The sequence below is a fragment of the Dermacentor silvarum genome, chromosome 3 (genome assembly GCF_013339745.2).
Source record: "Dermacentor silvarum isolate Dsil-2018 chromosome 3, BIME_Dsil_1.4, whole genome shotgun sequence".
Taxonomy (NCBI): domain Eukaryota; kingdom Metazoa; phylum Arthropoda; class Arachnida; order Ixodida; family Ixodidae; genus Dermacentor; species Dermacentor silvarum.
The window spans coordinates 78516108-78537879 of NC_051156.1; the positions used below are offsets into that span (position 1 = coordinate 78516108).

The 21772-nt window shown below is 46.7% G+C and overlaps 1 protein-coding gene across 2 annotated transcripts in view; it reads right to left on the bottom strand.

The window, feature by feature from the left end:
• Positions 1 to 4777: 4777 nt before the first annotated feature.
• The window catches only part of LOC119445528 (monocarboxylate transporter 9), a 46615-nt gene continuing 29620 nt past the window's right edge, over positions 4778 to 21772 (bottom strand). For both annotated transcript variants that reach the window (XM_037709794.2, XM_049663373.1), the window contains exons 5-7: positions 18723 to 18866; positions 9216 to 10007; positions 4778 to 6095 (exon numbers count right to left, since the gene is read on the bottom strand). In XM_037709794.2, the coding sequence (XP_037565722.1) occupies positions 5917 to 6095; positions 9216 to 10007; positions 18723 to 18866 (1115 nt within the window). In that variant the 3' untranslated portion in view covers positions 4778 to 5916. The remainder of the gene's footprint in view (positions 6096 to 9215; positions 10008 to 18722; positions 18867 to 21772) is intronic.

The window sequence follows — 21772 nt, forward strand, 5'->3', positions numbered from 1 at the left end:
TAAATATTCCGCGAAAGCGTCGTGAGAATCGGCCCTAAAAGTACCGAGATCCCATACTTAGGGCATATATTCTAATGGCGGAGATGAATGCTTTCAGCACATAGTATCGATTCTCGCACTGGCTGCATAGGAAATGCTTTGGAAAATATTTTGTCTTTTTTTTTCATCGGCGCTCACATTCATGTTTGTGTAGTACTCTCCCGGATGCGCCAATCAAAGAGCGCGATAGCGATTGCAAGCGTTTTAAAGAGAAAAGTCAGAAATAAAAGTCTGCGCCTAACTCAAAGAAACTATGTATATCTTTAGCTTGCCAAGGCGATCGTCATATTGCTATTTTCTGCATAAATGTTCAATTATTGCTAGAGTATTTGTACGCTTTTGTTATACCCTGTGGAGTGGTTATTTACGCTCTGCCGGTTTCAGAACTATCTGTGCGATGTCCGCGAAAAGGGAACCGCGATTTAAAAGAAGGGAAATATAGAATTTATCGTCCGGGAACTTCTGCAATGGTTATAACAGACAGCGTAGTGGAGGCCTCCGGATTACTTTTCAGCACCTAGGGTTAGGTATGTAGGATAAAATGAAACTGGAGAGTTTCGAAGCAGTACGATTCGGACTAACATATCACGTGTATGCAAAAAAAGTAATACCACATTTGCTTTAAAAGAAATAAATAAAAAATATAAAAGAACACTTCAGCACGAGCAACAGACACACACACACGTATGAAAGAACAGACGAAACATCAACAAGGTATGCGAGTGACTGCACAAAATCCTAGTGTTTCTATTAGGGACGACTAGGGACTCACAAAAGAGTCTTTTACCTGTGGTTGTTTACCTTGCACCGAAAATACGGTACACAAGCATTGGTGCATTCCGCTACAATCGGAACGAAGTGCCACGGCCGGGCATTGAACCTCGGACTTAGCAGCACAGCGCCTTAGCCACTGAACAGTTGTAAAAAAAAGACGCTTTCCACGTAAATGGTTCTTTTCAGTTCCGACACTTCTTTATACAATAGAACGAATTGAATTCTGGGGTATTATGTGGCAAACCCACGGTTTAAGTAACTGCAAATATTTTACAATAGCATGGCCCAAGGTTAAGAAAGTTTCACGGTATGAAACAACTGTCCTGCACCCACGAGTGTAGCACAGCTACAAAGGCATGTTCCACATCTTTGTGTTGTTGATTGCTTGGAACTCGCGGAGACATCAGCTGACTTCCTGTGTAAGATTATCCATTTGGTAGAAAGAGCACACCGCCTGAGGCCGAGCGTATGTGCAAGTGAGAAGCTTTCTTACTGAAAGTCATCTACGGGCCTGTTTTGAGGGTTTATGCTGCTATCTGGGTGTCTAAAACTTTTCACTTATATCAGTCCTTCAAGTTCAAAGCGACGCAAGTGCGTTCTATTTCGTAGTTCAAGGGACACCAAAAGACTCACAGATGTGCATGCGTATAAAAGCACACGTGTGCGCTTCCTTGCAATTAGGGATGCCCCTAATACCACTACCGCTGTTCCGGATCTAGACGCGAAGAAAATGGCGCTTTGTAACACAATTTTTTTTGAGCCGGTAACATGTAGTTAACGGTGCTTCAATACTAACACAAGAAATTAGTGCTCAGCTAAAAGCAAAACTCACGATCTGTTTATGAACACCTCAGTTTTCTATAGCGACTTTTAATTCCAAGGGCTGTGGGGGTGGCTCCAATGTTAGAACCAAATTAATATAGTATGGCGTCTTTAAAAGCTTTCTTGCGTGACTTGTGCCAATTTAAAAATCAGATTTATCCATGAAATAATATTATCAGACGCAACGATACCAATATCAATCGAATTAATTTCATTTTTGTCCATAATTTTGTTACGTAACCTGTGCTATGGTTAGCTTTGGCTCTTATTAAAATACTTGAGCAAATACGATGTGCTGTATTGCAGAGAAAATGGTCATACAAACTAACAGTGCACAAAGTTATAGAGGTCTGTAGCAATTAGTGAAAGAAACTTTGAGCCAAATGTAGGAGTCCAGTGCAGGCTGCACGTCGATTAGTGCGTGTTGCAGGGGACGAATTTTCGGACCCCTGTTGCGATAGTATTTTTTCCTTCTTTGGGAAGCAGTACCCCACAATATATATATATATATATATATATATATATATATGTGTGTGTGTGTGTGTGTGTGTGTGTGTGTGTGTGTGTGTGTGTGTGTGTGTGTGTGTGTGTGTGTGTGTGTGTGTGTGTGTGTGTGTGTGTGTGTGTGTGTGTGTGTGTGTGTGTGTGTGTGTGTGTGTGTGTGAAGGAAGCAGTTCTTCGGATCCGGTGTTGCATAAATTAAAAGTGCAGGTGCACGTAAAAAAGCAACAACATTCAATTTCCACGTTTCGGCAGGGGTTCGGCCTTCGGCAAGAGTGCGCTTGCAAGCACACAGGAGTGACGCATTTTCTCTGTAAGAAAACAATTTCAAAATATATAAGGAAAAGAAAAAAACCGAAAAAACGGCGCCTAGCCTATGGCAACGAGCTTGATGAAACCAATTTTGAGGTGTGTTTCGAAATCACTGAGATTGTGTAGAAATAGCAGACGTGCCATCAAGATGGAAATGTACTTCACGTAGTTCCATCTTCATGTCAGCGTTTAAGCAATGAAATGCAGTTTTTACCATAGCAAACATGACGAGATGAGGAGGAGGAGATGGAAATAACAGTAGATAATAAAAACCACCAAGAAGAGCGATTATATCACCAAGTTGTGTTCGGGTTTCAGGAGGATAACACAAGCGCGCATCCGCTCCTCTCAACGTGCATGGCCAGAGATTGAGCTTGGTGGGACGCATTGGGGTGTGTCTGTTATCGTTCAAGATATTGCGCCATATCTGAGGGCTCCTTATCGGACAGCGCCAGTATATTGTTAGCTGCACGTTCAAACTGCCGTAGCACCTCTTGATCAGCGCTGGTTTCCCTTACCAAACAGGTGCATACCGCGTGCTATAACACCTTGCCACAAATACGGTAAAGAAACACCTGACCGAACCATGAAATCATCACCGTCATTGTTTTTCTCTTATCAGAGAAACAGAAGAAGGGACAGACATTTATTTCATGGACGGGTACATGAAAACAATGCATGCCCGTTACATTAGTCAAAGTTCGGTTATCGGGCATACCAGGTATTTACGAAAAGAAGCCGCGCAAGTGGAATTTACGACTAAACACGAAGGATGCTCAGCAATGCTGCACCTTGTTCACTTGCCCTACTTTGGGCTCCTAGCGGCGACACATGTCATGCTGGACCCGATGCGCTCGGCGCCTGCACTTCCACCTCGGCAGGTTGTGAGAGCGTTATATGCTGAAGTGAGCAGCTGTGATCTGGAGGAGTGACTTTCCGTGGAATAGAATATTTTCCTGTAAATATTCTTTTGTGAACTTCAGCAGGATAGCGTGCTTTCTGGGCAAATACCGGAAATTCCTTCGCTTGCGTGAACGTCGTCACGATAATTTCGTCGGATATACGAGACAACGATTTTCCATTGCCTGGTTCATAATGTACACCCCATCCGTCCCAATTGCTCACTCTCTTATGCGAAACAAGTTTGCAAGCACCGATAAAATCACGGCATCCATAGTGTAGCTTCTGCGATCGGGAGGTGCTTCAGAGACTCGGGACAGTCAATCGCAATGACATGCCCCAACTAAATCTCGCGGCTTTGATGGGCGAAGCATCGCAGGCAGCGTTCCTCGTGTGCGCGGCAGCATGACTTCTAGGAAAATACTAATGGCGAGCAGATAGTGAAGAGCCACGAGGCCTTAGTAGGAGCAGCATTTGCTTACTGTTAACACCATTCTTGCTAGGCCCATCAAGAATGTCTTGTCGGAAACAATTTGTGACCACTGCGATATCTCAGCAGATATACGGCGTTCTGCTGCTGAGCTCGAGGTCGTTGGTTCGATTCTCTGCTGTGGCTGCGGTTTTCCGAAGTGACTGAATAAAAAAACACGCTCAAAATTAATTCGGACCCTTCCACTCGGGCGGCGTCCATCACGATCGAGTGGGCTGTTTCGGAACGGTAAAGCCCACAACATATTTGTTTAAATACTAATTTGTTACTATAGAAGGGTACGAATTTAGAAGTCAGCGGCATTTTCTCTTCAAACTCGGATGTACACGAGCGTCCACCAATGGGCGCGCACTGCAGACTTACGTCATGAGCCGGTCGGCCAGTGACCCCGCCGACGCAGAACATGGTCGCCCACGCTTCGAATTGGCGGTACTTTTGAGTAGGACTATTTCTCTACTCGCGGAGGCAATTGGCGGCTGCACTTCAGTCATCTTGGCGGGGCCTCTCCAGTCTTCGTACATTGTTCCCGACTATACAATCTTTAACACCAGACACATTTTAAAGCTTTTGTAAACTGTGGCAGGGCTCTCTTAAATTGCGCCCATTCCCTGCTATTTCTCACAGTTGATGACCAAATACTACAGTGCCACTTCTTTCGGCTCTGTTAATCACTGCTAGTGTAGTTTAAAGCTTAGGCGCAGTATTCTTAGCAACAGTAGCATACATCGAAATTTCACTTTTATCGTATTGACAACTCTGAAATTCCAGCCAAGGTCGGGCCGCCGCAGCGATGCATTGGGTACCACGTGTTTCATGATGAATGGGCACGCAATATGAAAATCATGGGGGTTATCGAAAGACCAAGAAGGTCTCCTTGGTAATTCGGCATCGTAATTAAGGTGGCGTGAGAGTGGGTTTCTTTCATGAAGCTTGTTAAGGCTATCTGTGAAGTGAATTTTTTATTCAGCTGTACAAGTTCACAACATACGCTTGCGTCATGGATTTGCTTATGTCCCGGCCGATACAAAAACAGCGTGAGGCAATTATTTGCATTTAGGCTCTCACAAAATACCTAAGAGAACAAGAAAAAAAGCTAATTAAGCAATCACATAATATGAACACCTAAAGCATATATACATGTAAGCGATATAACTTCTTCGGCGCGTAACGATCAATAAGAGCAATACAACATTGGAACACGTCTCTGTGAGTTTAGATTTGTAGGAATTGTAAATCAATATACATATATGGTGTCCCAGCTAACGTTAGCCAAGCTGTTGAACAATAAAAAGGTTGGGGGGATTGAAGAACACGGCGCAAGATACGATCTGAAGTCCTGCGGTGATTGGTCACCAGACATTTGACGACGAAACGCCGTAGGTTTTGCAATGGCACCTTTTATATATATATATATATATATATATATATATATATATATATATATATACCGTATGCGTCGAAACTTTCCTGAATGTCTTCACCCATTCTATGGCGAACGATTCTTGTCTGATCAGATTGCGCCCACGACCAGAATTATCGTGTACGTTGTTAAACGTTAGCCAGTACCAGTAATTACGCTGGAATATACAATGTGTCATGTATAAATAGCCGAAGCACATGACCCGTAGTACAGATTGTGATGACCAACGACGATTTTCGCTGCTATCATGGTGATTTGAGAGCGACCTGTTTTTCTGCACACAGGTTAGCCCAGTAAAGAGCTACAATCGTTATTCACATTTGTAACACTGGCTTGTTCTTGACCGTCACGACAATGTGACAATATGGTATATAATGTCACGTTGTTGCACAGATATAATGCGAAATTTACAGAAATATAATTACAGTTTTTCGAATGTATGAATTACGGATGCAGCGCCCATGCTGCCACTGAGCGAGTGGCAGTGAGGAGCTGTCTGAATCCCCTCGCGTATGCCGAAGGCGATAAAAAACGAGGAATGAGGATTTCAGCGGCAGGAAGCCGACTTCACCCGTTGACCACTGCTAGCGTTTTCATATTCTACAATGACCGAGTGTGTGTTTGCCACTTCATAATTTAAACCATCATATAATAATTACTACATTTGTGTAGCGGTCTCAGCACCTTCAAGCGAGCCACCTTTGCCCATGATATCTTTTTTCTTCTCTCTCGCTTCCCACATGAACACAAGGATCCATATTATAGCTGCAAAAGCTATGAGCGACCCGCAGATGACGAAAAGCACATCGTAGGCTCCAACGTTGTCCCGGAAGTATCCTGCAAAAGGAAGTGAGAGACAGCATCACTTGAAAGTAGCCTTATCAAAGGATGTAACTGCCTCATTAGCTCTGCATGTGTACTTATGTCAACTGCTCTGGCTCGGCCGTAAGTAAGAATGGGGAGAAGGGGTCACAATTGAATGGCTTGGGAATTCTCACCGAATCATTTCGAGAAACAGTTTTTTTTTTAATTCAGGCTATCAGTTTTACATGAGTACGCCATACGCATGATACCAACTTCAGTGGGCAGATTGCCGGAACACAAAATTACTTATGTGATAGAAATAGCCAACGTGCTGTGACCTGGGGCCCTATAACGCCAAACTATTCCGACCTGTTTTTATTCCAATCTCTGGACGTCAAATTTACGTAACCACTGACGCAAGCATCAATCGGTAACCCGCAGCGTTGTCTGAACAGCCGAACCAAACACTCTCCTCGTTTATAGGGGGTCACATTTGTTCGCTTTCAAAACCAATAACATTGCCTTCACTGAGCGTTTTTTCTTATATAATTTGCTGACAAGGGCCGTGGAGCACGCTAAAGTGGAAAGGGTTTCGATGAGGCAGAGTCAGCGCAGTAAACATAGATAGCCGGATGAAGAGGGTGGTGCCGTAGTCTCCGATTGGTCCGCTTCCCCTTACTTAGCTTGCGGTGGCTGGTCCAAAAATCGCGGTGGCGTGCAACGGAAGGTGAAGAATGCCGCTAAAACGAATCCTCAGCAAGGAAGAGTTGGCAGAGCGATGTCGTATATGTGCCGAAAGGGCTCGATAACGTGTTACTGCCACGTAAAAAGATTTATTATACGCATATAAATCCATGTTCACCAGAATGTGCAAGTAGCGAATGCATCAGAAATCGCTGGGCAGCCATCAGAAAAAAAATTCAATTTTTTTCGGCCTATTAATGCATTTTTAACGTCTACACGTCACTTTGAAGCGGTGAGTTTTCGCGGTTTTCTGACGTTGCGTGACAGACAGGTGAAGTGGGCGCAGTCCGAAAACTGTTGACCAATAGAAGATTGCTAACGGCGAAAAAGCGTCGAATCAGCCATAATTCGTTTTCTTCTGGTCGGTTTATTCATGCATAATAAGTGTGTACATGCCATATCAGATGGAGAGCTATCGCGGTTTTCGTGACGTCGCGTGACAGACAGGCGAAGTTGGGGGTGGCCCGAAACATTTTTTCACGAATTGTGGAGGGCTGATTGCACCATTGGAGTAGAAACATTTGGAATAGTTGTAGATTATAGAGCCCCTATTCACCTCCTAATGGTAAAATCGACCACTTTTCTAAGGCATTCCTAAATAAAAGTAGAGAGACAGGTAGTTAATGCAGCAGAAATTAAGAAATATGATGGTCTTTGTGCAAGTAATCGTAGTTACCAGTGATAAAGAATGAAAATTTTAGATTATCATCTTCAAATGTGAATGCTGGTCGATTTGATCAAATGCTTGCATGCGTAAAGGTGGTTTGACGAATCCTAAATAAATGATAGAAATTCAGTGCCTCTGTACATCGTTTGTGTACCTCCTTGTGTCCCGGCTGCGCATATTGGGTTTTAGAAAATACCTTGCAAACCTCCCATTACTTGATTCCCAGTTACAATTTGTGCTTAAATTTGTTCTCAGCTACTGGTCTAATCGTGGCTACACGTTGGCTCTGTGCACAAGGCTGTTTGCTGTAGAATTCCACTGTTGCTATAATTATATTGTTGCGGGGATAAAGTTTCCTGACGATTGGCTTGATTGTCTTTGCAAACATATTATTCTGGTAAATAACAAGCGGTGTTCTTGCTGATCTTACGCTTTCACCAGTATTTACTGCTCCTTTGAGTTTTCCTAGTTGACACGTTCAAATGTCCCTTACATCCCAATTTTCTGTTTTTTTTTTTCAGTTTAACCGGCTTACTGAATCTGACCAAAGTTCTGCTGTTCGAGACTTTCATACTCTGTGGCATCTCCATTGGAGATTTTGCTGTTTTGTAAAGTTTGCTACTCTCTTTTTGTTCTACTCTACTCCCGCCTGCAATTCCAGCGTTTCATTCATTGCCTTATTCGGACCTTATCCGCCTGATTTCGAGCTTATTGTTTGCGAGTAACGACCTTAATTCCTCTGCCTGTATCCCAGTTGCTGCCACGTTGACTGATTGTAGCTTTTCCTTTCCATCTTCGGCAATATTGAGGACAACTCTGGGGCTTACTCATCCACGCTCACTACACGTTGCCACTAGCCGTTCTACATATTGCACTAAGGCTGTATCTGTAATTGTAATATCTGTAATCGATATTAATTATATAACATATATCGCTTCATGTGCGGGTTTTTCTACGTCAACTTCGGGCTGCTGCGTTTGAGGAAGATGGTATATATTCTTGACTATAACTTTCGTGGCGTGAAGTTAACCGACACACCTCCTCCGCTATTTCTACTGTAGATGCCATAGTTTACAAATGCCTGTTCTCCAGCCTATCTTTTCGAAACTTCCTCGTTGATGTGCTTCAATTGGCAGAGCGATGAATTGTCCTAACTGGTTGGTTTTCGTTGCTCTTGCACTATGCACCACACAAACTAGTCGGTTGAAACAAACACAGATCAGGAATTGTTTGTGTCCGCTTGTGATTATCGTGCTGGTCTATGTTCCTTTCGTCCTGTCAGTGTGTGCCGTGCACAGATCACGAATAATGAAATAAGGCCCATGACTATAGTAAACCGAGTTTTTATATTTGCGACCTCTAACTCGACGTCCTCATGTAACATATCCCTACATTCATCATCACGACGTATAACGCGTGAATAAATGTAACTTGTATTTGCAACGGGCTCAAAGTTATGAGGCCATAAATTGCTTTATTCGACTATATGGTGAAAACAAATATGTTATTCAGGTAATTATCAATTTTTCTTCATAGCAAAATTAAAACAATTTTTCTTTGCGGTGATAGGAACGAGGTTGAGAATATTTGGCGTATTTTACAACTCGGTAACGTTTGTGACTTGCAGTTACTTTCTGTGACAGCAGATGTACGTGTTTGAATTGTGCTCCTGATTAAAACAACACGTTGTGGTTACCAAAACTAGCAATGTAGGATAACAAGCATTTGTGTTTCATGCTTACCTATCACAGAGGGCTTTATAAACGAGAGCAGCCCGGCTGAGGCGATGACCATTCCGTATGACATGGACATCCTTTCCTGGCCAAGGTAAATGGCGAGGATGACGGGGAACAGCACTAGACCAGTGCCAATGGTGTAGGCGATGACGGCGGCCACGGTAAATATGAGCCCGTGAATGTAGAGGAAAGGTAGGATTATGAACATGCCACCCTGGACGGCAAAGATGAGTACGATGAGCTGCTTGTTGGTCAGCCAGCCACGGTCGACGGCGGCCGGGAGTGTGAGCCTGCCGAGGGCTTCGGCGATGGCTCCCATAGAAACCATAGTAACTGCACTGGAAACGGCGACGCCTCGGTCTACGGCGAAGTCCACGAACAATGATATGTAACACTCGAAGCCGAAGCTGTGAACAATGAAGCTGTACATGACGAGATAAAAGATGGGGTGCTTGAACACAGTGAGCCCGTGGCGCAAAGTCCCGTGCTTCTTATCCCCACTAGAGGTAATCGACAAATTCTGCGCATTGGCCTGCTTCTGTTCGGGTGGGGCGCTTCGCCACTTGGGTGTCCGCGGGAACAGACTGAACGCGAGTCCATTCATTACAATGGCACCGAAGATGAGCAGTGCACCGCGCAGGCCGTACGTCTTGGTGAGGAACTCGAGAAGTTTGGGAAAGACGAACGTGCCCATTGTGACGCCGGTAAAGTTGATGCCCATTGCTAGACCTTTGTGCTTGACGAAGTGCTCGCTGATTATGGTCGGCGAGACGACAAACACCATACCAGCCCCGATGGCTGCGAGAGAGAAATGGCAAAAGCACGCATTTCATGTATAAACGGGTAACACTTTGTCGCACTTTAGTAACTTTGCACTTGCAGTCGCAACAGCTTCTGCCTATTATAAAGCCTTGGCAATTTTTCTAGCGACGATATTATCACATGCTAAGTAGTATGACAATCTTAATTAAACATTTTTGATACCTGAAAGAGCACATCAGCTTTTTCATTTCTTGTTTTACATTTGCAATGCTAGGGAAAACACGGGGAATGCGGGAGAGGGAAATTCAAGACGACGAGCAACACGAGAAGAAGTTGACAGCAGGATTCAACGTTTCGACAAGTGGACTTGTCTTCTTCAAGGCGACATATGCTCTATAGCATATGTCGCCTTGAAGAACACAAGTCCGCTTGTCGAAACGTTGGCTCCTGCTCTCACCTTGTTCGGGTGTTGCTCATTTGTCATGCTAGTAATATCAAGCACAGTTAAATATTTTCGCATAGAAACAGTGCCATTAGCGTCTGCCTTAACGCAACATGCCTGGAGTGCTGTCTCCTCTGCGTGTGTGTGTGTGTGTTTCTGTTTGCGTGTGTGAGTGAGTGAGCGTGACACACATACAGAAACAAAATAGCTTAATTTTCTGCCTATGTGCATGTGTGTCAAACCCACGCTGTCAAATTATCAAAATTCAGGTGAACAATGAAGCATACTCGTCCACCCACGCATCACGATTAGTCCAGCTCCGTGTGACACAATGTTATGCCGTAGTATTTGCAACAATGGAATCGTGTTAAAGAGGCCAAGCCTTCTGGAAAGATGAACCAATTGCATAAAAGACACTACGTGAAGTTTTATAACAAGTGGCTATTCTTTGTTTAGGATGATTGTTATGTATTGTGATTGCGGCAGGCCAGGCGCGAAGTCCTTTCTGAGGCTCTGTTGTGGCTGCTGCTCATGATAGTGACTCAAGCGCGCTCTCGCTGCAAAGGCTCAAGTTACTCGGCGGTGGTTTTTAGGATCCCATTTCTCGGGCTCCGCTCTCTCCAACTCTGCTGTAAACGTCCGTACAATTCTATAGCAGACGATAAGAATACACGCGATTTCAATTTCTCCTGTGAGTGGGTCTGCCTGGCTTTACTGCCTCGAGCATGCCACAACATATTATCGACGAAGGTGATTAAACCGTGTTAGTCCATAAAGGTAACGCGACATCGTCCATGGCTTCAAGTGCCTCCCCATCAATGCCAGACATGCCCTCGTTGTTGTCCTGGTCATGTTCCCGTGCCTTGGTCTAATTTATTCGCGCTTAGTTTCCCAACGCATTTCTCGATGTTAGATTGTCGAATCTTGGAATATAGTAAAGCAGGTCCCTGGAGGCGGCGGCAACTGTCCATCAAGACCACCACAAGCGCAGCAGCAGGCGAGGAACCCTCTTGTTCCACCATGAGCCGCGTTGGACACATAGAATCAGGACGCCGAGGACGATAAGGTTCGTTGCTTAGCGTTATCGATGCGAAGTCTCAAGCATGCTTAAAGTCACCAAGAGCACTGGAGCTGCCTTCAGACAAGACGTTTGATTGACTGAAAGGGATACTTCAGGTTCACTTGGCTCCACGGCCATCCGTTCAGACCACAAGTTTTACAAGCGATGTCAACTAGAGAATGAGGCTATGGCTGACTTCATCTCCAAGCTAAGGAAGTTGGCACAGACTACTGACAACGGATATTTTCTTGACCAAGCCTTCCACGACAGATTCGTATAGAGGTTCAAGCACGAAGCAGCATTAACGACTCTTAACCGAGAACAAGAAACTAGCGCTCTAGAAAACAGTGCGGAACGTTCTCGCGATGGAAACTGCTAGCAGAAGTGCGCCGCTCACGCATGCTTCGGAAAGTGGTGCGTCTAAAGTGCACGAGATGCGTGCTTAGAAACCGCATGCGTCGTCTTCTTGCAGCTTCCGCTAGGACTAGGCAATTTATGCGAACAAAGGCTGTCCACATACTGCTGTTACTTGCTACAAGTGTCAAATTAAGTGACATATATGATACAAAGCGCGCCTGTCGGAGCAAAAGGTGGAAGAAAATGAAAACCCCCTGAAAATGGATGTCAGTGTGGCCGACTGCGGCATGGTCGAACTCAATAATGTCGTCCCAGTAACTGACAGTGCTAAAGTTGACAACAAGCCTGTGTGTATAAGACACAAAACCGGCGCAGCAGCGTCCGTGATGTTACTGCAAATGTTCAAGAAGTTGTTCTCGAACACGAAGCTTAACCCAGTGTCAACAAAGCGCGGAACGTACGCAGAAGCCTTCGTCAAGTGCGCTAGCCTAGGCTTCGCCGAAGTCCGACACAACGATTAAAATGGCAACCTGCCGGTTGCGGGTTGTAAAGGGACAACCTCCACGTATTGATCGAGGCTGGCACTAGAGCATGCAACTGAACTGGAGCAACACACTAACCTTGAACAGATTGGAGACAGCTTTGTACAAGTCACCGACATGGCCAGGATGGAGACCTTACTGGGTCGGTACAGCAATATCTTCAAGGATGCAGTAGGCATCATCGCTGGATAACACACCGAACTGGTTCTGCCAGAAGAAGGGCACGCGAAGTTTTCAACAGCTCGAAGCGTTCCTTTTGCTTTACTGCCAGCTCTAGAAGCCGAGTTGAGGAAGTTATTGAGACTCCATATAGCATCACTCCCGTCGTGTTAAGCCACATTGCGATACCTCTGGTACCGGTTGTGAAGAACGATGGCGGCATTCGCTTGTGCGGAAACTGGAAGATGACCATAAATTCTTGTCTTGACACCGAAAAATACTCAATACAATGGATATGGGGGCTCCTTGCGTCACTTTCAAGAAGACATTTCTCTAAAAATGACATCACATCTTTCAAGCAGGTGTAGATGGCCGAGAATTGAAGAAGTACTGGCACGTCCACTTTTAGGGGAATCACGCGAGCGCGCGGCCGTGTGCCCCGGAGCGCCACATGCAGTCTGCTTGCACATGCGTGCTGAGAACCGAATAGGGCTTACGCGGCGTGTCACCTGCTACTGCGCCGGCACGCGCGAAAGCTCGCCCTCGTGCTGGCGTCGTAAATTTGCTGACATCTTCGCCGTACATAAAGCGTTGGATGTTATCACCCGTCGCTGAACAAACTGCTCAAAAGAGTAAGGATTTGCTCGTAGAATGCCTGCTTTTGTAGCGTTAGCTACACTGGCCTAGCCAAGCCCGTTTCGCGCGGCACATCAAGAGCCGTGCTGCGCATGCGCAAGGATCAGTGATGTCACACGGCTTGCGCACCGGAGCCACTGGAGCCGGCACCTCTCGCGCACTCCGCCGCCGCCGCGCGCGACTCACCGCCGCCGGTCTGCGCATTCCAGAGGAGTGACGTCGTAGCCGTGGTAGACGCACTGGCGCCGGCGCGCGCTCGCTGTGGAGTCGCTGTCTGACACTGCGCTGGAGCCTCTGCGCTTCTGACTGGCGTTTGCCAGTGTGGTATAGCCACGGAGAAGGAGAGCGCAAATGCTGCTCAACAGCGCAGAAGAACGAAGCTTGACTCATCGGATCCCGAAGTAGTTGCCTGGCAATTAGCGGTTGAGCGTAGGAGACAACCAGGAAAGCTAAGAATAATCAGCTGAACCTTTGGTAACGCTACGTATATCCTGGCATAGCCGAGCTAAGCCACTGCAACTTTTTTTATGTGTCGTGAGTTTATGAGGGACTTCTACGGTAATTTTCGGGATCGTGTTCATAATAAATCTTAATTGAAAGGAGCTGAGGCGCGTATTACAGCATGAACCTGTCCTACAATGTTTTTGTCGCTGCTCTTCCTTGCATCTCCGGTCTATCTGTCTGTCTTCCTTGGCGCAGCCAACCCATTTATTGTAAGATTACAAACTGTAAACGAGCATTACTTTGCCTCTATAGCAATGCAACCGCCCCATGCTAATAAAGGACGGTTAAGTTGTGTTCCGCGGCAAAATGACCTAACGTGAAAATACAAGTACATGTCAACAAGCACTACATATGTGACTAACTAGCCTCAGAAAGCTCTTCGTCAACTGCAGTGTTTTTTCCAAGTCAGCACATAGCTCTACGGATTGGACTGAGTAGGTTTTAATAATAAAGTGGGACTTAACAATGTTGAGTTCATTAGGTAAACTGAGACAAGTAGCACATAGGCACACCCGTCGTGTATACAGCATACTGTCAACTATTAAAGAAAAAACTCTCGGACTACTACTGTACACTTCAAGCAGTTTGTCGTGCCGCTTGACATAAAGGACTGAGCGCTTTACGAAGGTTTGCACGAAATGCGGGCGTTCGGGCACCGCGATGCAAGTAAAGCTACGGGGCCAGTGTCAGGCGAGGCATTGCGCACGCCGGCAGAGTAGCAGGCGATACGCCGTAAGCACCGCCTATGGTACCTCTGGCTCTCAAGGCGCCTGTGCAACCATTTGCCTGGGTGGCCGCATGTGGCACACCGCGGAGCGTCGCCGCGCCTTCGCGTGTCTCCCTAAGGCCCGTATTCACGTCATTGTCCCAGCTACAGCTCCCCGAGACAGTCGCTCGTGACGGAGTTGGCACGCCTCGACGACCGGCCGCTTTCTGAGCAAACGATCTTAGAATGCCGGCTGATACGGTCTTCACACCAGAAGGCGACGAGGGCGCTACTGAAGTTCCTTCGGTCAAGCGACCTGCTTCAACAACTGTGACGCTAATGAGTTCCTTTGTCTATTTACGTGTTTTTTTTTATCTCCCTCTTCTTCTAAGTGTGCGCATTTTTCTTTGTCTTTCTTTCTCCCCTTAACCCTTCCCCAGTGCAGGGTAGCATACTGGATATCTACCTTCCGGTTAACCTCCCAGCCTTTCGCATCTTATTTATCTCTCTCTCTACCCTTAACTTATGACTTAAGTAGCCGGTCGATGCTCAACACGTTTCATAGACAAATCTTGTACTTAAGGTAAACATTAATCGACACTTGAGTGCCGGAAATTAATGTGCAGCCATTGGCAACCTTAAGTGCGACTTTCGCTACTCTCGCCTAGCAAGTAAGATGGAAGACTGCTACGGCCGCCTCACGGACTTTGCCGATTTCGCCGGACGTGCGCACGATATTACGGAGGATGAGGCACACCGATACGCGCCGCCACTACGGCCACGGCTTAAGAATCGACAGAATCCCATGGAAGTATACAACGACGTGGAATTCTCGTGGCGGTACCGCTTCTCCAAGCAAGCGGTGCTACGGCTGTTGGAAATGCTGCCACTGGTCCCAAAAGTCAGCGAACGCGGTCACCCGGTGCCGCCCCGTGCTTCTGATCGTGCTGCTATTCTACGGCGCCGGAACGTTTCAGGTTGTCATCAGGGACCTCGTTATTACTTAATTAAAATATTTAATTTAAGTAATACGCGAAACGAGCTCCAGGAGCACGGCGCGTTCTTCTTCGGAAAAGTTTGTTTTCCTTTTTTGCATCGCCCAGGCGGGTTGAAAACACACAACACATACTCTACGCGCACAAACACCGCACGTTTTCAGCAACAAAACCAAAAAAGAAATCTCTGGACGGTGGCACACACAACCGCAGTGGCTGCGAGAACGGATGAGAACTCTGGGCCAGACGAGTTTGAGTAAAGCACTAAAACCAAATATTTCTTTTGTATTTTTCTCAGCAGAATGCACGTGCACGCACTGCAACATATATATCCGCATTATTCTGCTGCCAAACTTATTTTCTTTTTTCACGATTCAATCAATCGTACACATAAATTATATATGTATCCTCAACACCAGTCGACCTACTTGACCCGAAAAGTGTTAGGCCCGTATTCACAAACGGAACTTAAGTAGGGCGTCAATAAGTGCGGCAAAAGTACCAGGGTTAGGAAACTTTTGGAGAGCACTTCAAAAACTACACTTAAGTATCACTTCTGAAAGTAACACTTTTTGGGTCAAGTATGCTATCTGGTGTGGAGGGTACGTAAATAATTTACGTGTACGATTGGTTCAATCGTAAAAAAATAATTTTTGCAGCAGATTACTGCGAATATACATGTTGCAGTGCTTGCGCGCGCATTCTGCTGAGTAAAATGCAACGAACTATTTGGTTTTAGCGCTTTACCCAAACTCGCCTGGCCACAAGCTCACATTGGTTCTTGCAGCCACTGCGGTTTGTGTCGCTGTACCGACTTTTATTTGTTTTGTTTGCTGAAAACGTGCGTTCTTTGTGCGTAGAGAGTGTGTGTGTATTCTACGTTTTCAACCTGCGCGGACGATGGAAAAAGGAAAACAACGAAGAAGAACGCGCCGTGCCCCTGGAGCTCGTCTCATTCAATAATTAAATAAAGTAAATATTGATTGATTGATTAGTGTGGTTTATTGGCGCAAGGGCCAGATGTGGCCAACGGGCGCCCAGGTGAAATAATTAATTATTAATAAATAATTAAACATTAACGAGGTCCCCGGTGACAACCTGAATGGTTCCGCGGCGCCGTAGAATCGCAGCGCGATCCGAAGGTGGAGCAGCGGCGGCACTGGGTGACCGCGTTGAATGTATTGCTGAATGTATGTGGATATGCTCAAGGCGGCTCTACGAAAGGCGAGGTCTGGAGAACGGTTGGCAAAGGAAAGTACGTAGTCTTTCGTTACCTTACCAAAATTGTCCTCACGCCAAATAAACCCTTTTATTTTTTTATTTGTGGCCCGACGCCTTCGAACACGCCTGTATGCTAGCAAACAAGTAGTGGAGAGGAGAGTCCACCATCAGCAGTTCAGACAGGCTGTTCGACGCCCGAGTGTTCAACGCACGTTTATTATTGTTGAACGCGTTCTGGGTCGTAACTACGGTGACCCGCCGCATTTGATGAGAGGCGTGTAATCGCGCAGCAAACGGAACCTGTCTCTTACAGCATTTGCACGACTAGCCACGAGGCTCCTTCACGTGGCGAAGACACAACGACCAGCTCCTGCTACATGAGTCAGACAGTGACTTTGTGGCAGCCAGTTCTCCAGAAGAGGGGGCGATCTAGTATGACGTAACGAGCGATACCTTACCACTGGTAGCTCAAGGTGGCGAAGCTGTTACGGGCAGAGTGATATCCTTAACTTCTCGAAAAGTAACTCAAGAAATTCCAAGGACCCAGCAACCACAGCCTGGTCCCCCGGACCGATATCCATAGGACTGTACTGTGTGAAGACCTATCGTTTAAAGAAGAAGGGGGGGGGGGGGGGTTGTTATGTATGACTGCACCTGTAGGGCGCAGAGATGTTTCGGGTGCGCTATTACTGCTGTTGTTTACGATGCGGCCGCCAGCTTGCACTGCTCAGAAAAGGCTGAACTAACTCGCCGCCCGTTCACGGGTTCGGCTTTCCGGGCTCCGCTCTTTCATTCTGCGGTAAGCCTCCGTGTAGTGCTGTAGCAGGTATTAAGCGTAAACGCGTTTTTTTTTCTCCTTCGTGAGCATGTGCAGCGGGCTTGCCTGCTTCGAGGAAGACGGAACAATGACGCTATCGTTTTGTTTTTGGTACACCGACAACCAAAAGTGCATATAGCTTTTTCCAGGGTCACCGATGTGAAACCATTGGAGCAAATTTGGCGTGAACGTTTTTAACAGCGGAGTGGTTTCAGCTGTTCATTTCCCCGCGTAGCGTTCGCAAAAACTCGCCTAGCGAAGACGTCACTCGCGTTGCCTAGCAACCACCTCCCGTAGCGGCATGTGCTTCCCCTGCTCTCTGTGCCGTGCATATGTTGCCTTGACATGAGACGTTGAGAGGGAAGGAGAGCATGCGCAAAGCACGCTATGCCCAGGAGAGAGAAAGAAAAACATGAGAGCGAGAGAGAGAAAAATTGTAGCAGCACCAACGAGACAACGCGCCGAGCTGCTGCCGACGCCGTCCGCGCTTCCCCGTTTCTCCGCGTTCGCGCCGTACGCGCGCCATGCCCGTGACAGCATTAGGGGTCCCTGGCAGTAGCTCGGAAGGTTTCTACCAGCCACGCCCTGGCAAGTGTGGAGGCGCACTTTGGCCGTGACGTCACCGGGAAGATTAAAGCTCGGAGCCGCCGCGACGGTGGCAGAACTCTCGTTGACTCTGTGACGAGTACACGTAGCCTTGACATGGGACGTCCAAAGATCCGGACACCCGAAGAAGCCGCCGCTCATCTTGAAGTGCGTCGAGCGGCCAAGCGAGAATCTGCGCGTCGGTGGCGAGCCGATTCGGAATACCGTGCCAAGCAGCACTTATAATTTCCTAGCAAAGCTTAGCCAAGCCTAGTAAAACCTGGAAGAAACTAGGTAAATCACAAGCTCCGCTGTTTACTCCAGCCTTGCACCACTAGTGCAGGCTGCCCACATTTTTTTTAACACGCCCAGAAATCTGAACACCAAGAACCAGGATTTGCGTTTCGCTGGGGCAACGCAGGTCTTGATAGAGCCAGTGTTATCCTTATAGGGGTGGACATTTTCGCTTCGCTTCTGTCGTATTTACTCGTGGCCACAAGAATTTTCCGCATGCGGTATCGACGGCGAAGCTTGATTACTTCTGGCCTTAAACGTACAACCTCTAGTTATGAGAAGCACTGGGCAACAGGCGCGGCCAAATCTACTTTGTCCTTGAGTTTCTCCAGGGCTGAACATTTTCGTGTTCTCGTATTCCAGAGACATCTGTGGTGAGTCGACCGCGTTTTGTGGGTACAGCAGTGCAGTATTGAAACACAGGAAATCTTACCATGTATCGCTCCAAGTGTCACTGTCATGATGGCGATGCTATTGGCGAAGAAGCTCAGCATCGCACCAATACCCGAGATCACCGCGCCTGCGATGATGACCGGCCGTGCGTTGAAACGGTGCGCCAGAGGTCCTGTGATAAGACCTGTAAAACAAGAATTTCGCGCAATCTTTAGCAGGCAGCCTACTTGTTAATACCCTTGCCAACGAATTGGCTCATAATACTCGTGTTCTTTGGTAGATTGGCAAGACTGAGCATAAGAACATGGCAGAGAAACAGATGCACAGATTAGGCACTATTGCTTCTATCCCCGACGGCGTCCCGTCTTGACTATATATAGAGACAGCGGCAACAAGATATAGCCAAGCAATTTGGCGCATTGCTCTTTGAGCATTTTTTTTTATTTCTTACCTTCACATGTAAGAAAACATAGTATTTCACCTAGTGCGTGAAATACTGTTTAGTATCTAAAATTTTTCTAATTTATGAGAAAAAAATTCACCCACGATTAGGATACTCCCTAATGCGAAATTTGAGCGCACCTCCATACGTGTTTTCATTTTGCGATATATTGGCTGGCGCGGAAAATCTGTCTCGTGCGACACGCTGCAAGTGGAGCAAAGTGTCGCGCGACTGCCTCGCTCATCTGGAGATCGCGGGAGCACTGGGGCCAGCGCGAGGGTGATGCGTGGGCGCTATTTACGGCAGCCGCTGCCGACAGACCTCCCAGACGATGTGAGCTACTCTGGCGTCATCGTCGCAGCAGTACGCTTGTCTTCTCACGCTTTCGCAATACCCTCCTCCTCCGATTTCCGCATCATGTTTCCGCTGCACCCTCCTCTCAGCTTACCTCCTCTCGTCTTTCATGCCTCGCGGCGATCCGCATTCGCTCTTTCATCCTTCGCAGCGTTCGTTCGCTCGGTTACAAGTGACGCCGCCGACGCTCACCATAGGAACGGAAGCCTAAAAGCTGCGCTCTAAAAAGCAGTCCAGCTAAGATTGACAGCCTCGCATACGCAGGTATAATGGCAACAACATCTCACTTACATGTGCGAGTCCTGTAGTTCAATTTCGCTGAAAATATTCATCTATAATTTATATCCAATAAAGGGAACTCCATTTGATCCAGACTTTAATGTTTTACTTTTTAACACCACCAAATTCGTCCAACTTGATGTTATTGAGGAGCAAAATAGTTTATTTCATTCTTGATAGAATCCGCGATAGCGGAAACTACAAGTAAGAAAGGCAGCGAGCAGAGCGGTTGGTGGAGTGCACATGACAGTGGTTTAAACTACGAAGTGGCGAATTGAATTATTAATGGGGCCCTGAACCAATTATTATCGAAGTCGAAAAATTCAATTAAGGTTAAAATAGACTACTTCAGAAATATTTTGCTCCAAAAAGTACCTCGATGCGTTCAAGAGAAGCGGAGTTATAGGCAATCAGATCTCGCCTACGATCCCCATCGCGCTGCTACCACTCCTTCAATGCCTTGCACTGCGAAGGCTACGACGGAGCGGGGCGTGCCCACAACACCCCGCGTACTGAAGGTTACCATGGCACGCAGTTCAAATTTGATTTCGGACGTTAACGTGGGCGCCACTACTTAAGATTTTGGCGGCTATGAGTCACCAAACGCGGCTGTCCTCAGTGAGCGGCTGTGCACTCAGCCATCAGACTCGTCGCGGCAAGCCGCGGTATCCGTGGCATCTACGGTGCGTAGCAGACCGCAGCTACAACTGTACTGCGTATGCGCACCGTTTGCATTGTGCACAACAGCGCTTCATTGTGCTCTCGCGCTAACATGCACCAGTCTGGCCGTGCTACGTGGTGCGGACCGGCGTTGCCCTGCAGCAGCTTGACCGACAAATAATAGCCACATCAACTTTGCACATTTTGAAGCGCTATCAATAACTCAATACTAAGGCAAGTCTCCCAAGGCGTCTGGCCTGGGGCGCCCTGAAGTGAGCGCGTGCTAGCAAGCGTGCGTGTGGTCTGACCTTAAGTTTCGCGTGAATTGAGGCTTGTTGAGTGTTCAAAGCTAGTCGAAATTAGCGAGACTTGACCACTTCAACACGACACCGATAAGCAGGATGACCAAAGTTTAATTCCTACGTAGGCGACCGTGGCTGACAGTGAGCAGACGATAGAATAGTGTTGGCCTGAGCTCGTTGGTTGCACATAGCACAAATGGTTTCCAGCAGAACGTATGGACACGGACAGAAAAGGACGACGACACACGCTGGACTAGCAACTGAATAGTTGCTAGTCCAGCGTGTGTCGTCGTCCTTTTCTGTCCGTGTCCATACGTTCTGCTGGAAACCATTTGTGCTTTGAGCAGACGATAGACGGCTTATTCCTGAACTACGTATTTCTTATCGAAATTTGAAAGCAGATTTTCGCTTTCATCAGCCGGTTTATTAAACTCAATCAATAAATATACGCAATAACAGTAGAACAAAGCACACCAAACACCCTTCTTTATCGATGTCAGCTATTGTGTAATAGCAGACGCGTATGGGATGCTGCTCAATTAAGAAATAAAGCAGCCCGAATAGAGTGTGAAGAACGATTCTCTTGAAAAAACAGCGTGTGACAAAAAGGTGACTTCGAGCTCCGATTGGGAGCTCCATGCGCCGCGCACGACTGCAAAATTTCACTGAGGTGTTCACAACAGTGTATGCTCTCCGAGGAATGAGTTTTTTCCCCAAGCCCGATGGGTCGTTCAGAACCCTTAAAGACCAGGATGGTGAGTAGTTGTGAAAATCACTGAATAGCTTTTGTACGAAAGTTCGTGAACTGATTATTAAATTTCTTCAAACGCTTGCATCAACATCGCCGAAGGTGTATACGCTTAAGCTCTTCTACTCACTGTTCTGACTGAACAACTCACACACCGAGTCAAGATGGAGGGACTTTGCAAAACTGAATAAGCGGATGTGGAAGGATATTCAGTTTGACCAGATCGAAAGAGAAGCGCCAGACTCTGACAGCTTCAAATACGAGATATGGAATGCTGAAACAAAGCTTGAATTGCGAATAAATGG